General features: G+C 51.0%; 2 protein-coding genes across 2 annotated transcripts in view; both read right to left on the bottom strand.

Moving 5' to 3' along the window:
- LOC140069132 (uncharacterized) overlaps positions 1 to 15,251 on the bottom strand; it is a 137,009-nt gene that overhangs the window by 70,403 nt on the left and 51,355 nt on the right. The gene's annotated exons all lie outside the window — the stretch shown is intronic.
- The window catches only part of LOC140069134 (protein S100-A1-like), a 31,398-nt gene that overhangs the window by 8,529 nt on the left and 7,618 nt on the right, over positions 1 to 15,251 (bottom strand). The window contains exon 2 of the mRNA XM_072114499.1: positions 7,403 to 7,556. Coding sequence (XP_071970600.1) covers positions 7,403 to 7,540 — 138 coding nt within the window. The 5' untranslated portion in view covers positions 7,541 to 7,556. The remainder of the gene's footprint in view (positions 1 to 7,402; positions 7,557 to 15,251) is intronic.

The raw sequence follows: 15,251 nt of genomic DNA, 5'->3' as shown, positions 1-15,251 counted from the left end.
AAAGAGGTTCCACTCGAGATCATCTAGTGAATAGCCATTATGTAGCCCCTAAACCGAAAGGCACATGGTTGGACAGGCGGGTGACTGGGAGTTATTGCCTGCCCTTACATTCACAAGTAGCGTTACAGGAAACGTTAGACCATTAGAGACTACATAGACTGCACGAGGACTGGTGTCATGTACAAAGTTACATGTAGGTGTGGTCCTGAGTATGTGGGTAAGACCTACAGGGAGCTGCGTAGAAGAGTGGGGGAACATCTTGGAGACCCACAAAAAAGACAAACCAATATCAAACCATGTCTGGACGTACCATAACGGTGATGCGGCAGCGATGCGGTTTCATACCCTGAGCACAGCGGCAAGTGGCACAAGATGATCCTCCAGAAGGAGGCAGGTTGGATCGTTACATTGGATACCATCTCTCCCAAAGGCCTCAATGACCAATTGGTTTTTACACCATTCCTTTAAATTTACTGATCTTGAGGCCAGCACAGCCCCCTACAAAAGCCTCCCAGTTATGTCACCCCCTATAAAGACACAGATGTATATGCCAGGATTGTCATCCGGCTGTTGGTGGCAATTGGATGTGTGACCTCGTAAACGCTCGATTTCTCTCTAACTTTATGTGTAATGTAATTCTAGGTCTCCTCTACTGGAAGGGGGTCTCTTTATATAGACACATCGCACGGATAACATGCACAATGGGTAGAATTTAGAGATATGGTCGGACCTTGTTATCATATTATCTCTGGATCTAAAGATATTTACTCGGGGCAGTTGCGTCCCGATGTGGACGTGCTGGGCCTATAGGAGCAACTGTATAGGGGGGTCCGCCCAATCAGATACATAAGGGGGTGGGGCTTTAGACTTGAAGAGGCAGAAGTACCATCTATCTGGCACAAACGGAACGCCAGCCGCATATTGTATCTCCTAGTCCACCCCCAGAACTGGAGATGAGCAGTTTTTTCACCAGGGTGTAGCCTACGATAAGCCCGATTTGACCTGCAAGCCACTGGATGTCTGGCCCATGCTAAGCCACCCCGATGGACGGCCAGTACCAGCATCGATGCACTTTATTCCCTTTGAGGAGCCAGAGGACGAAATGCGCCAGGGTAATTGGCGTGTATAGGGGGCAGGCTATTTTTTTTACAGGGAAAGCTGTGGACTGCTCTTGTCAGGGCGGGGGTTAAAGGGGACCCCATAGGTCCCATAGGTCCCATAGGACAACATATTTACCTGCCACCTCCCACCCCAGCCCGTAAGCGAAATATGTCTGAGTTACGAATTGGCAAATGGACAGCAGACGATTATGCCCTTTGAGACAATTTCAGATTGTATACTTCTGCAAGGTAACTATATCTGATTACACAATTTTTGTGGTTTTCTGTGATTTGGAATATCACAGATATCACCAGTCTGCTATTTGTCTGAGAACCATCAGTTCTGGGACTGCCGTGCGCTCACCAGAAGACCATGTCCTCTCACCCAGCAGGGGTTATATACCCCCCCCCCTGGTCAGGTGGTGGCTCCTCTCCAATCACCTTCCAGCTAACAATACAGCTGCAACACCCTCGCCGATGCAAGGCGAGGGAGTGTTTGCTAATACGCCCCACAAGATGTCACAACATTACACTACATGGTCCTTATAGGACATAGGGGATATTGCAGTGGTGAATCCTGCCTGGCAAGGCAGAAGTTAACTTTTGTGTGATGTAAATTCTATCATCCAATGATCTGGATTAAATCCGGTCCTATGTAAGCTGAGATGTGATTGGAGGAGCAGCCACCACCTGACCAAGGGGAAGTTACAAAACCCCCTGGCCAGGAATGTTCCAGAGCTTTTAGTCTGGGCTCAGTTCCAGAGAAAAGCTTAGTCTGAGCTCAGCTCAGATCAGAACTTCTGGAGCTCAGTTCCAGAGGACCAGCTCAGTGAGTTATAGAGAAGAGACCAGCTCAGTTAGTGCGTAATCTCAGTCTAGCCCATACCAGAGCAGGAAGAGCCTAGCCCCTGCCTCTGAAGAGTGGAGCAAGAAGACTAGAGTTAGTATAGTGAGGAAAGGGGTATCATCTTACCTCTAAAGGTGATACCTGAAGCCCTACAGGACAAGCTGAAGCTTCCTACCAGGACACAGCTGCCTCCCGGCCTGCCCTTTATATCCAGGCTGGTGATCTATCTCCTGAGGCTCCCTCCAAACGCATCTCAGCACTCTACCACCCTGTTAAAGGCACGTTGCTGCGGTTCCTGTCGGTTCCAATAAAGAACTGTAAGTTGTTTTCGTTCAACCTCTGCCTCCGTCTGGTCCCTGCTACTACGGCTGCTCTCATCACAGGCACCCTGTCCATCACACCGAGACTCACACTCTGGACACTAAAGGGTTGCCCCAGGGAGATCCGCTATAGCAGCCTCTCCCTCATCATTTCTTGCCAACACCACCCTGCTGGAGACCTGCCAGGCTGTAGGACAGCCCTCCGGTTCCCCATACCAAGCACCGTGACAACAGCGTGCCTAGGCCGCCACCGCCAGCCACTCAGGTACTGCGGGCCCCGGCTGACTCCAGGCCTCATAGAAAAGGCTAGACCCCGGTGGGGGATGTTGCAAGTGGCGTCACGAACAGGATTGATACTTCTGTGCCTTATTCCGGCATTAAAGACTATCCTTTATTGAAAAAGACTGTGCTGCCTAACCCTGCTGCCATCCGGGTTTAGGCCCAAGTGATTGTGTGTTTCTGGATTGAACTGTGTTACTGCTGCCACGTGCTGTCGAGCACCGCTCCAGCACTCAGGAGGTTAATCCCTGCAAGAACTGTGTCAGCTATGCTACATCCGGCGCTGCCGCGCCTGAAGATTTTACCTCAGAAACTGTGGCGCAGCAAGTAATTCAAGCCCGCCAAAACCTTCACTGGCGGGAAACCCAGATGACACAACGAGCTCCGCCCACGCGCGAATGGCGCGAACCCCGCCTCCTGTAGCACAGGAAAAATTAGAGCCCGCCACAGCTCTTGGCGGGAAGGACTTGGACTCCTCCCTCTGGCTCGAGGCGGTCTTCCTGCCCGGCCTCAGAGAAACGGGAGAACTTGTGCTGTTCTTGGAGAGTGAGGTCAGCACCATGTGGGGTCCTCCGCCATTCCCCTCCGTGCAGCAACCGGAGTTCCTGGAAGTACTGGAGACTATGGTCGTGGTCACTGCCCAGCCAGGCCGGAGACCCTCCGCTGGCCACCGGCTGCACCGAGGACTGACCCGGCCCTTCATCACCAGGAGGTACTTTCAAACGGTGATGGAGTGCCAAGTACCACCCGGGCGGTTCCTAGTGCCTCTCCCGGCTACCATGCTGGTACCGCAGACCCACGTGGAGGCGCCACGTGGGGAGACCCAGACTCCTGTTGAGCCAACGCCTGGGCCCATTGCTGCCGCTCCACCTGCTCCGAGGACTACCGTTCCTGCTGTTCGGCCTGCTAGCCCCGCTGTGATAGTTCCTGATCCTCCGGCTGCTCCTGCTCCTGTTCCGGCACCTACCTGTCGCCCAAGGAGATCCGAGCCTGCACCGGAGCCACGAGCCCCAGCACCGGCACCTCCGCAGCCTCAAGGCCGAGGTGAAGCCGCCCGCCGGCGACTCCGAGACGCTGTCTCGGAACAGCGACGCCGAGAAAAGGAGGCCCAACGGTACATGGCCGGACGGTCTTCAGCTGGAGCCTGGGTGGAACAGAACTGCACCACCGGCATGGTCCGATAATTCGACAGGCAGCGTGGCTATGGCTTCGCCACACAGGACTACACCGGACGGGAGGTATTTATTTCCCGCCGGTCCGTCAAGAGGCCTGACTTGCCAGAGAGACTGCACAACCTGAGGCCAGGGGAGTGCATCGAATTTTTCCTGCAGGAAGGACCTCGAGGGCCATGGGCGGCTGGCGTGATCCGGATCCCAGACTCCGATGAGGACCGCTACCCATCGTGGGATGAGCTGTATGAGGACGACGAGTGGCCGGAGTCCCCGAACACTTCTTCTTCCTCGGCTGCGAGTCCCCGGGCGGTGACCCACGTGAATGCTCCATCCACGGTGATCGTAAGTACGGGTCCCATTGCCATCCATGGGCCGGGCATGATCCAGGGCGCCACCCCTACCGTCTCCCCTGCCGGGAGCGTTGCCCGATCCCGCGGTTCTTCCGTGGGAGAAGATACCCCGGCTGGTGAGCCTTGTCCGGAGGCTTCCACTAGGCCCTCTTCTCCACTTGCCGGTTACCAGTGGGGTGACGACCCGGTCCCCGAAGAACCGGAGCTGGAAGGAGCCGCGGAGCTGCCGCAGGTTCCTATCTACCTATTTCTGGAACCCTCTGTGGTCCCTGGCTCTGTTGAGCCCCCGGCTGGAGCAGCCGACATCCCGTGCGATAGCGTTCCTCCCCCTGCGTGTCCGGAGGATCCTGCTGAACCTGCAGTACCTACCACTGCCACCGGATGTCCCCAGCCGGCACCTAATCCCGCTGAGGATGCACAGGATTCCCCGCAGACTGCGGATCCTGTCTCTGCTGAACCCAGTGATACTGAGTAACCCCTGACGGGCTGTAGCCTACTTCAGGTACTGTACTGTGTAAATATGTGTATTTATCTCCATATTCCCTAAACAGCAGAGAATCTTTCAAAGGACTCTGTCCCTCTACACTAGAGGAGACCCTTTGCATCTTTATTGCACTTTTCCCACCTCAAGGGCTGTACCCAGAAGATGGACTTTGCTACTAAAGACCTTCTGGGAGACTTTCGCCAGATACTACCAGGAAAAGTTGCCACTTTATTTATTATTATTTTTGCACTTAATGCCTTCCCTTCTTAGGTACGGACATTATGCATGCACTTCTATGTCTTTCCTTCACAGGTAAAAGAGACATTTGCTATCGTGCTACCCTGAGTAGCTTACCTATGTTACCTATGTAAAGTTATAAGATGTGTACCCATTGGGCTCCCAAGCCAATGCGAGTTTCCCTTATGCACACTGTCAATTATGCCAGTAGTTTGCATTAACCTTTCATAGGCTTTACAGGTTGTAGTGTGGCTGTGTCGGACCGTCCTTTTGTAAAACACTGACTGCTACCTTTTCCCTCAAACCGAGGTTTGCACATGGGGGTAGTCCGTAAACTGCGGGTCCTTCGGGGACCAGGGGTGTTACAGAGCTAGCACCTGGATGCCACTCATCCTAGGGTAAGGATGCCAGTCGGGAGGTACTTGTGTCGCATATGCTAATGCAATGCCTATACACACTATATAATTGTTGCCAGGGAAGAAGTGTTTATATAACAAATATACAGGCCTTGGTGCAAGGAGTGGATTACAGTACATGACACAACACCTTTCCTACTGTACAGTTCGGTTTAATGGCGTTAGCGACCAACTGTCATACTTTTACATGTCTTTGTCTTAGTCCGACACCAACCCAGGTGCCTGTCTCCAGGACCATGGGCGGTTTGTCCCTACACCTCACATACCCTGCACTTCCCAGAAGTGCCCTTATCCACCTCTGCGCCCCCAAGCCATCTGTAGTCGAGCCGAGGGCGGCTCTTTCAATTGCCCCCGGGGTATGCAACACCCTCGCCGATGCAAGGCGAGGGAGTGTTTGCGAATACGCCCCACAAGATGTCACAACATTACACTACATGGTCCTTATAGGACATAGGGGATATTGCAGTGGTGAATCCTGCCTGGCAAGGCAGAAGTTAACTTTTGTGTGATGTAAGATCATCCAATGATCTGTATTACATCCGGTCCTATGTAAGCTGAGATGTGATTGGAGGAGCAGCCACCACCTGACCAAGGGGAAGTTACAAAGCCCCCTGGCCAGGAATGTTCCAGAGCTTTTAGTCTGGGCTCAGTTCCAGAGAACAGCTTAGTCTGAGCTCAGCTCAGATCAGAACTTCTAGAGCTCAGTTCCAGAGGACCAGCTCAGTGAGTTATAGAGAAGAGACCAGCTCAGTTAGTGCGTAATCTCAGTCTAGCCCATACCAGAGCAGGAAGAGCCTAGCCCCTGCCTCTGAAGAGTGGAGCAAGAAGACTAGAGTAAGTATAGTGAGGAAAGGGGTATCATCTTACCTCTAAAGGTGATACCTGAAGTCCCAAAGGACAAGCTGAAGCTTCCTATTAGGACACAGCTGCCTCCTGGCCTGCCCTCTATATCCAGGCTGGTGATCTATCTCCTGAGGCTCCCTCCAAATGCATCTCAGCACTCCATCTACCTGTTAAAGGCACGTTGCTGCAGTTCCTGTCGGTTCCAATAAAGAACTGTAAGTTGTTTTTGTTCAACCTCTGTCTCCGTCTGGTCCCTGCTACTACGGCTGCCCTCATCACAGGCACCCTGTCCATCACACCGAGACTCACACTCTGGACACTAAAGGGTTGCCCCAGGGAGATCCGCTATAGCAGCCTCTCCCTCCTCATTTCTTGTCAACACCACCCTGCTGGAGACCTGCCAGGCTGTAGGACAGCCCTCCGGTTCCCCATACCAAGCACCGTGACAACAGCGTGCCTAGGCCGCCACCGCCAGCCACTCAGGTACTGCGGGCCCCGGCTGCCTCCAGGCACCGAGAAAAGGCTAGGCCCCGGTGGGGGATGTTGCACAGCCACATCATTGTATTTAACTGTTGCCTTGCCAGGCAGAATCTACAGCTGCAATTACATAAGATTCAGATTCCAGAACCTTTCTAGAGAGGTGATCAACAGCTCCTGACCTGAGGAGGGCGCTATTATCAACTACCAGCCTGGAAATGCATTGGCAGGGGTGTTTCCCCCTCCCTGCCATTATACTTTATGGAAGCTGTGGACCACCCTTTCCTGTACAGAGAGGGGTCGCTGTATATACAATGCGTTGTGTGTGCAGGATCTAGAACTGATGTGGGGCCTGAGCTCAGTCACATGGGCGTGACATCATTTTTTCATGTTGCCAGTAATTATCAGGACTGATATTCTCCTGCACCCAGCAGCTACAGTTTGGGAGCCGCACCTCTGCTAGGGCCCCTCTCAGCAAGATCCCACCCTCCACCCTCCTCTCCAGCTACAGATATGGATTACCATGGCGACCACGATAACAAAGGCAGGGAGAGCAGCCAGGGGGACAAGATAAAACCCCTGCTAGCAGGCAAGTGGCTGCAGGTGGCTCATGAGTGTAAATTAGAGAATTGCTTATTTTAGCTTAATGCAGAGCCAGGCAAAAGTTTTTATACTTTACAGTTGTTCTTTAATCATTCCCTGAGGGGCAGGAGGCAGTAAACACAGGACCTAAACAGTAGAGCGGACCTGTCTAGTAATATCCACTCCCTCCCGGGTCTATCCTCCATTGTAATTCATGGAAATCCAAAAAAGACGCCTCAGCTTCATGAGCAGCTCCAAACCACAAAGTGCTGGGAACATCCATGTAGGATCTTACCTCAATCACTTCTGCAAACTGCGTCTGGATGAGGCTCTGGAATTGCGCCTTGTCCAGTTTATCGCAAGGACCGCTGCGGATGCTGTAGCTGTGGAAGGTGTCGATGATCCTCCGGATGGCGCACAGGAGATTGGCCATGGCTGCTGGATGGGAACTGGAAGAGGAAAGCAAAATTGTCAGGACCATGGAAGGTCACAACCCAGAGATGACCTCTTCTATGGGGTGCACCATGTCCTGTGTATGGCGCCCCCAATGTCATAGTATAGGTATTACAATGGAACAAGTAAAAATTGTGAGCTCCTCAGAACAGAATCTGATCACATGTTACCTGTCGGGGTGTAACGCAGCATATACCTGTACATAAAGGGTGTAACAGCCCTCTCCAGCCCCTTCAGAGCAGCCCCACAGATGTAATAAAAGAGATTATGTAACTATTCTAATCCTGGAGGTCGTCAGATCCTTCTACTCGCACCTCTTGGGCAGGAAGGATCTAGATCGGGATGTGATGTTGGCTTTCCTGGCTGAAACTGTCTCTGAGCCAGGAGTAGACTCATCACTAAAGGATTAGGGAGGAGGAAGTCAGCCGGGCGATTGGAGGGCTCGCCCTCAAAAAATCGCCGGGTCCGGATGGCTTAACATCCGAGTTTTATAAGACCTTTAAGGACGCCTTGGTTCCCCTCTTGACTGAGGTATTCAATGAGTGTCTTTCCTCGGGCGCTCTGCCGAAGTCAATGAGGAGGTCTGCCCTGATCATCCTGTCAAAGGGTAAGGACCGATCTCGTATTGAGAACTGGCGTCCCATAGCGCTTCTCAGTATGGACAGAAAGGTTTCGGCAAAGGTGCTGTTTAATCGGCTGGTGCAGTTTGCACCCCGGCTCCTTTCGGGGACCCAGCACTGCTCTGTTCCAGGCCGCAGTACATTTAGTGCTGTGCTTTGTGTCCGGGAGGCAGTGGAACAGGGCAGGGCTGGTAACTGGAAGGGGTACTTGCTGTCCTTGGATCAGGCAAAAGCGTTTGATCGGGTTAACCACGAGTACCTCTGGTCTGTCCTTGTGAGGTATGGCCTGCCGGGTGGGTTTGTCAATTGGCTGAAAGTTTTGTACGCAGGGGCAGAGAGTTTCCCGCTTGTGAACGGTTGGATTGGCCCAGGAATGGGAGACAGGAGGGCAAGTGAAGGATCTTCGTACACCGCATGGGCATCTTCCGGCTTACGCTACCCCGGTTCTGAAGGTGATTCGCCGGTGGGGTCTGGGAATGTGGGAGATCAGGACCATGTCGAGGAAACTCCTTGACAAGAGGGTTCTGTTGACCCATTTCCAGAAGCCTCTGGCCCTCAGGGATTGCCCAAGTCGGGATCTTGGGGTGGGTTTAGGTCTTTTGAATTCCATCAGGATCCCCTTGAAGTTTTGGGACGTGACTTGGCGCTGCTTCCATGGAAAGCTGTGTGTGAGGGACAATCTGAAGTGTAGGAGCTCTGAGGAAAGGGGTTGTCCCCGGGAGGAGTGCGGTGGCCTGCTGGAGAGCATGGACCACTTCCTGCTTCAGTGCCCCTTTAACACAGAGGTGTACAACCGGGTGGGCGCTTCCATCCATTGGCCCGGGTTGGCCGGTCTCTCCTATGCGGAGTGGGCCTATGGAGCATTCAGAGGCCTGGGTGGCCGGGACCGCTGCACGTTATTCCTAGTTAGTCTAGTGGTCAGGTACCACATGTGGAACGCACGGTGTTTAGTATCGACGCAGCGTAAAATCCTCCCGGTGGATGAGGTGGTTAGGAACATTATGGGTGACCTGGTAAAGGTGCGCTCTCTGGAGTATGAGAGGCTGGGCACGGGGAGGGCCTCTCTCCTTAGTGTCCCTTAGTCTGTCCTCTCCCCTCCTGGTGAAGGTGCGCTCTCTGGAGTATGAGAGGCTGGGCACGGGGAGGGCCTCTCTCCTTAGTGTCCCTTAGTCTGTCCTCTCCCCTCCTGGTGAAGGTGCGCTCTCTGGAGTATGAGAGGCTGAGCACGGGGAGGGCCTCTCTCCTTAGTGTCCCTTAGTCTGTCCTCTCCCCTCCTGGTGAAGGTGCGCTCTCTGGAGTATGAGAGGCTGGGCACGGGGAGGGCCTCTCTCCTTAGTGTCCCTTAGTCTGTCCTCTCCCCCCTGGTGAAGGTGCGCTCTCTGGAGTATGAGAGGCTGGGCACGGGGAGGGCCTCTCTCCTTAGTGTCCCTTAGTCTGTCCTCTCCCCTGGTGAAGGTGCGCTCTCTGGAGTATGATAGGCTGGGCACGGGGAGGGCCTATCTCCTTAGTGTCCCTTAGTCTGTCCTCTCCCCTCCTGGTGAAGGTGCCCTCTCTGGAGTATGAGAGGCTGGGCACGGGGAGGGCCTCTCTCCTTAGTGTCCCTTAGTCTGTCCTCTCCCCTCCTGGTGAAGGCGCGCTCTCTGGAGTATGAGAGGCTGGGCACGGGGAGGGCCTCTCTCCTTAGTGTCCCTTAGTCTGTCCTCTCCCCTCCTGGTGAAGGTGCGCTCTCTGGAGTATTAGAGGCTGGGCACGGGGAGGGCCTCTCTCCTTAGTGTCCCTTAGTCTGTCCTCTTTCCCCTGGTGAAGGTGCGCTCTCTGGAGTATGAGAGGCTGGGCACGGGGAGGACCTCTCTCATTAGTGTCCCTTAGTCTGTCCTCTCCCCTCCTGGTGAAGGTGCGCTCTATGGAGTATGAGAGGCTGGGCACGGGGAGGACCGCTCTCATTAGTGTCCCTTAGTCTGTCCTCTCCCCTCCTGGTGAAGGTGCGCTCTCTGGAGTATGAGAGGCTGGGCACGGGGAGGACCTCTCTCCTTAGTGTCCCTTAGTCTGTCCTCTCCCCCCTGGTGAAGGTGCGCTCTCTGGAGTATGAGAGGCTGGGCACGGGGAGGACCTCTCTCCTTAGTGCCCCTTAGTCTGTCCTCTCCCTCCTGTTGAAGGTGCGATCTCTGGAGTATGAGAGGCTCGGCACGGGGAGGGCCTCTCTCCTTAGTGTCCCTTAGTCTGTCCTCTCCCTCCTGGTGAAGGTGCGCTCTCTGGAGTATGAGAGGCTGGGCACGGGGAGGGCCTCTCTCCTTTGGAGGGGGTTCTCCTTTAGTGTCCCTTAGTCTGTCATCTCCGCTCCCGGTGTTGGGCTGATGCTGACACTGTAGATTTTTGTTTTGTGTCCTGAGGTTATAGTGATGTAGGGGCTTGCAGGCACCGAACCTGGGCTTTATGTGGTTTTGATATATGTTGATATGTTTAATGTGTTTGTATCTTGTGTACAGTGTGATATAGTTATATGTAGTTATAGTTCTTGTGTGTATATAGGTTGGTTGGTTTTGGGGTGTTGGTGTTAGGGTGTTAGGTTGGGAGGGGGTGGACGGGACTTGGACTATACGATGTCTGGGGGGGAGGGTGATGGGCGTGGGATTTAGTTAGTTATATTTTATGTTATTTTATGTTATTTAATGTTATTAATGTTATTTCCGTTATATTCATTGTTATTTCTGTGTTTATTTATTTATGTGTATTTTGCTGTGTATTTTGATATAAAAAAATAAATAAATAAAATTTAGGTGGTGGGACTGGGTGAAGGTTTTGTCTGTTTTCATGCTGAGTGTGTGGTGTGTGTGTGGCTGGGCCAGGAGGTTTTGTAAGTTTATTTTCGTTTATATTTGTTCTTTTGTAATTCTTTTGCCAGAAGTTATGGCTTTATTTATGTTTATTATTGTTATGTTTTTCACTTTTATATAAAATAAAAGATTTACAGGGGGGGATAGAAGATACAGGATACGGCAGATAGAGATGATACAGGGGGGGATAGAAGATACAGGATACGGCAGATAGAGATGATACAGGGGGGGATAGAAGATACAGGATACGGCAGATAGAGATGATACTGGGGGGGATAGAAGATACAGGATACAGCAGATAGAGATGATACAGGGGGGGGATAGAAGATACAGGATACGGCAGATAGAGATGATACAGGGGGGGATAGAAGATACAGGATACAGCAGATAGAGATGATACAGGGGGGGGGGGATAGAAGATACAGGATACGGCAGATAGAGATGATACAGGGGGGATAGAAGATACAGGATACAGCAGATAGAGATGATACAGGGGGAGGATAGAAGATACAGGATACAGCAGATAGAGATGATACAGGGGGAGGATAGAAGATACAGGATACAGCAGATAGAGATGATACAGGGGGGGATAGAAGATACAGGATACGGCAGATAGAGATGATACAGGGGGGATAGAAGATACAGGATACGGCAGATAGAGATGATACAGGGGGGGATAGAAGATACAGGATACGGCAGATAGAGATGATACTGGGGGGGATAGAAGATACAGGATACGGCAGATAGAGATGATACAGGGGGGGATAGAAGATACAGGATACAGCAGATAGAGATGATACAGGGGGGATAGAAGATACAGGATACGGCAGATAGAGATGATACAGGGGGGATAGAAGATACAGGATACAGCAGATAGAGATGATAAGGGGGGGGATAGAAGATACAGGATACGGCAGATAGAGATGATACAGGGTGGGATAGAAGATACAGGATACGGCAGATAGAGATGATACAGGGGGGGATAGTAGATACAGGATACAGCAGATAGAGATGATACAGGGGGGGATAGAAGATACAGGATACGGCAGATAGAGATGATACAGGGGGGGGGATATAAGATACAGGATACAGCAGATAGAGATGATACAGGGGGGGATAGAAGATACAGGATACGGCAGATAGAGATGATACAGGGGGGATAGAAGATGCAGGATACGGCAGATAGAGATGATACAGGGGGGGATAGAAGATACAGGATACGGCAGATAGAGATGATACAGGGGGGGATAGAAGATATAGGATACAGCAGATAGAGATGATACAGGGGGGGAATAGAAGATATAGGATACAGCAGATAGAGATGATACAGGGGGAGGATAGAAGATACAGGATACGGCAGATAGAGATGATACAAGGGGGAATAGAAGATATAGGATACGGCAGATAGAGATGATACAGGGGGGATAGAAGATACAGGATACTGCAGATAGAGATGATACAGGGGGGGATAGAAGATACAGGATACGGCAGATAGAGATGATACAGGGGGGGATAGAAGATATAGGATACAGCAGATAGAGATGATACAGGGGGGGAATAGAAGATATAGGATACAGCAGATAGAGATGATACAGGGGGAGGATAGAAGATACAGGATACGGCAGATAGAGATGATACAAGGGGGAATAGAAGATATAGGATACGGCAGATAGAGATGATACAGGGGGGGATAGAAGATACTGGATACGGCAGATAGATATGATACAGGGGGGGATAGAAGATACAGGATACGGCAGATAGAGATGATACAGGGGGGGATAGAAGATACAGGATACAGCAGATAGAGATGATACAGGGGGGGGATAGAAGATACAGGATACGGCAGATAGAGATGATACAGGGGGGGATAGAAGATACAGGATACGGCAGATAGAGATGATACAGGGGGGGATAGAAGATACAGGATACGGCAGATAGAGATGATACAGGGGGGATAGAAGATACAGGATACGGCAGATAGAGATGATACAGGGGGGATAGAAGATACAGGATACGGCAGATAGAGATGATACAGGGGGGATAGAAGATACAGGATACGGCAGATAGAGATGATACAGGGGGGATAGAAGATACAGGATACAGCAGATAGAGATGATACAGGGGGGATAGAAGATACAGGATACGGCAGATAGAGATGATACAAGGGGGAATAGAAGATATAGGATACAGCAGATAGAGATGATACAGGGGGGGATAGAAGATACAGGATACGGCAGATAGAGATGTTACAGGGGGGGATAGAAGATACAGGATACGGCAGATAGAGATGTTACAGGGGGGGATAGAAGATACAGGATACAGCAGATAGAGATGATACAGGGGGAGGATAGAAGATACAGGATACAGCAGATAGAGATGATACAAGGGGGAATAAAAGATATAGGATACAGCAGATAGAGATGATACAGGGGGGATAGAAGATACAGGATACGGCAGATAGAGATGATACAAGGGGGAATAGAAGATATAGGATACAGCAGATAGAGATGATACAGGGGGAGGATAGAAGATACAGGATACGGCAGATAGAGATGATACAGGGGGGGATAGAAGATACAGGATACGGCAGATAGAGATGATACAGGGGGGGATAGAAGATACAGGATACAGCAGATAGAGATGATACAGGGGGGGATAGAAGATACAGGATACGGCAGATAGAGATGATACAGGGGGGGATAGAAGATACAGGATACGGCAGATAGAGATGATACAGGGGGGATAGAAGATACAGGATACAGCAGATAGAGATGATACAGGGGGGATAGAAGATACAGGATACAGCAGATAGAGATGATACAGGGGGGGATAGAAGATACAGGATACTGCAGATAGAGATGATACAGGGGGGGATAGAAGATACAGGATACAGCAGATAGAGATGATACCGGGGGGAGAGAAGATACAGGATACGGCAGATAGAGATGATACAGGGGGGGATAGAAGATACAGGATACGGCAGATAGAGATGATACAGGGGGGATAGAAGATACAGGATACAGCAGATAGAGATGATACAGGGGGAGGATAGAAGATACAGGATACAGCAGATAGAGATGATACAGGGGGGGGAGAGAAGATACAGGATACGGCAGATAGAGATGATACAGGGGGGGGATAGAAGATACAGGATACGGCAGATAGAGATGATACAGGGGGAGGATAGAAGATACAGGATACGGCAGATAGAGATGATACAGGGGGGGATAGAAGATACAGGATACGGAAGATAGAGATGATACAGGGGGGGATAGAAGATACAGGATACGGCAGATAGAGATGATACAGGGGGGGATAGAAGATACAGGATACGGCAGATAGAGATGATACAGGGGGGGATAGAAGATATAGGATACAGCAGATAGAGATGATACAGGGGGGGATAGAAGATACAGGATACGGCAGATAGAGATGATACAGGGGGGGGGTAGAAGACACAGGATACGGCAGATAGAGATGATACAGGGGGGGATAGAAGATACAGGATACAGCAGATAGAGATGATACAGGGGGAGGATAGAAGATACAGGATACAGCAGATAAAGATGATACAGGGGTGGATAGAAGATACAGGATACGGCAGATAGAGATGATACAGGGGGGGATAGAAGATACAGGATACAGCAGATAGAGATGATACAGGGGGGGATAGAAGATACAGGATACGGCAGATAGAGATGATACAGGGGGGGATAGAAGATACAGGATACGGCAGATGGAGATGATACAGGGGGGGATAGAAGATACAGGATACAGCAGATAGAGATGATACAGGGGGGGATAGAAGATACAGGATACGGCAGATAGAGATGATACAGGGGGGGATAGAAGATACAGGATACGGCAGATAGAGATGATACAGGGGGGGGATAGAAGATACAGGATACGGCAGATAGAGATGATACAAGGGGGAATAGAAGATATAGGATACAGCAGATAGAGATGATACAGGGGGAGGATAGAAGATACAGGATGCAGCAGATAGAGATGATACAGGGGGGGATAGAAGATACAGGATACGGCAGATAGAGATGATACAAGGGGGAATAGAAGATATAGGATACAGCAGATAGAGATGATACAGGGGGGATAGAAGATACAGGATACGGCAGATAGAGATGATACAAGGGGGAATAGAAGATATAGGATACAGCAGATAGAGATGATACAGGGGGAGGATAGAAGATACAGGATACGGCAGATAGAGATGATACAG

Source organism: Engystomops pustulosus, chromosome 7, assembly GCF_040894005.1.
Source record: "Engystomops pustulosus chromosome 7, aEngPut4.maternal, whole genome shotgun sequence".
NCBI classification, from domain to species: domain Eukaryota; kingdom Metazoa; phylum Chordata; class Amphibia; order Anura; family Leptodactylidae; genus Engystomops; species Engystomops pustulosus.
The sequence above is the reverse complement of the archived record's forward strand: the minus strand, read 5'-3'. Positions and strand labels throughout refer to the sequence as shown.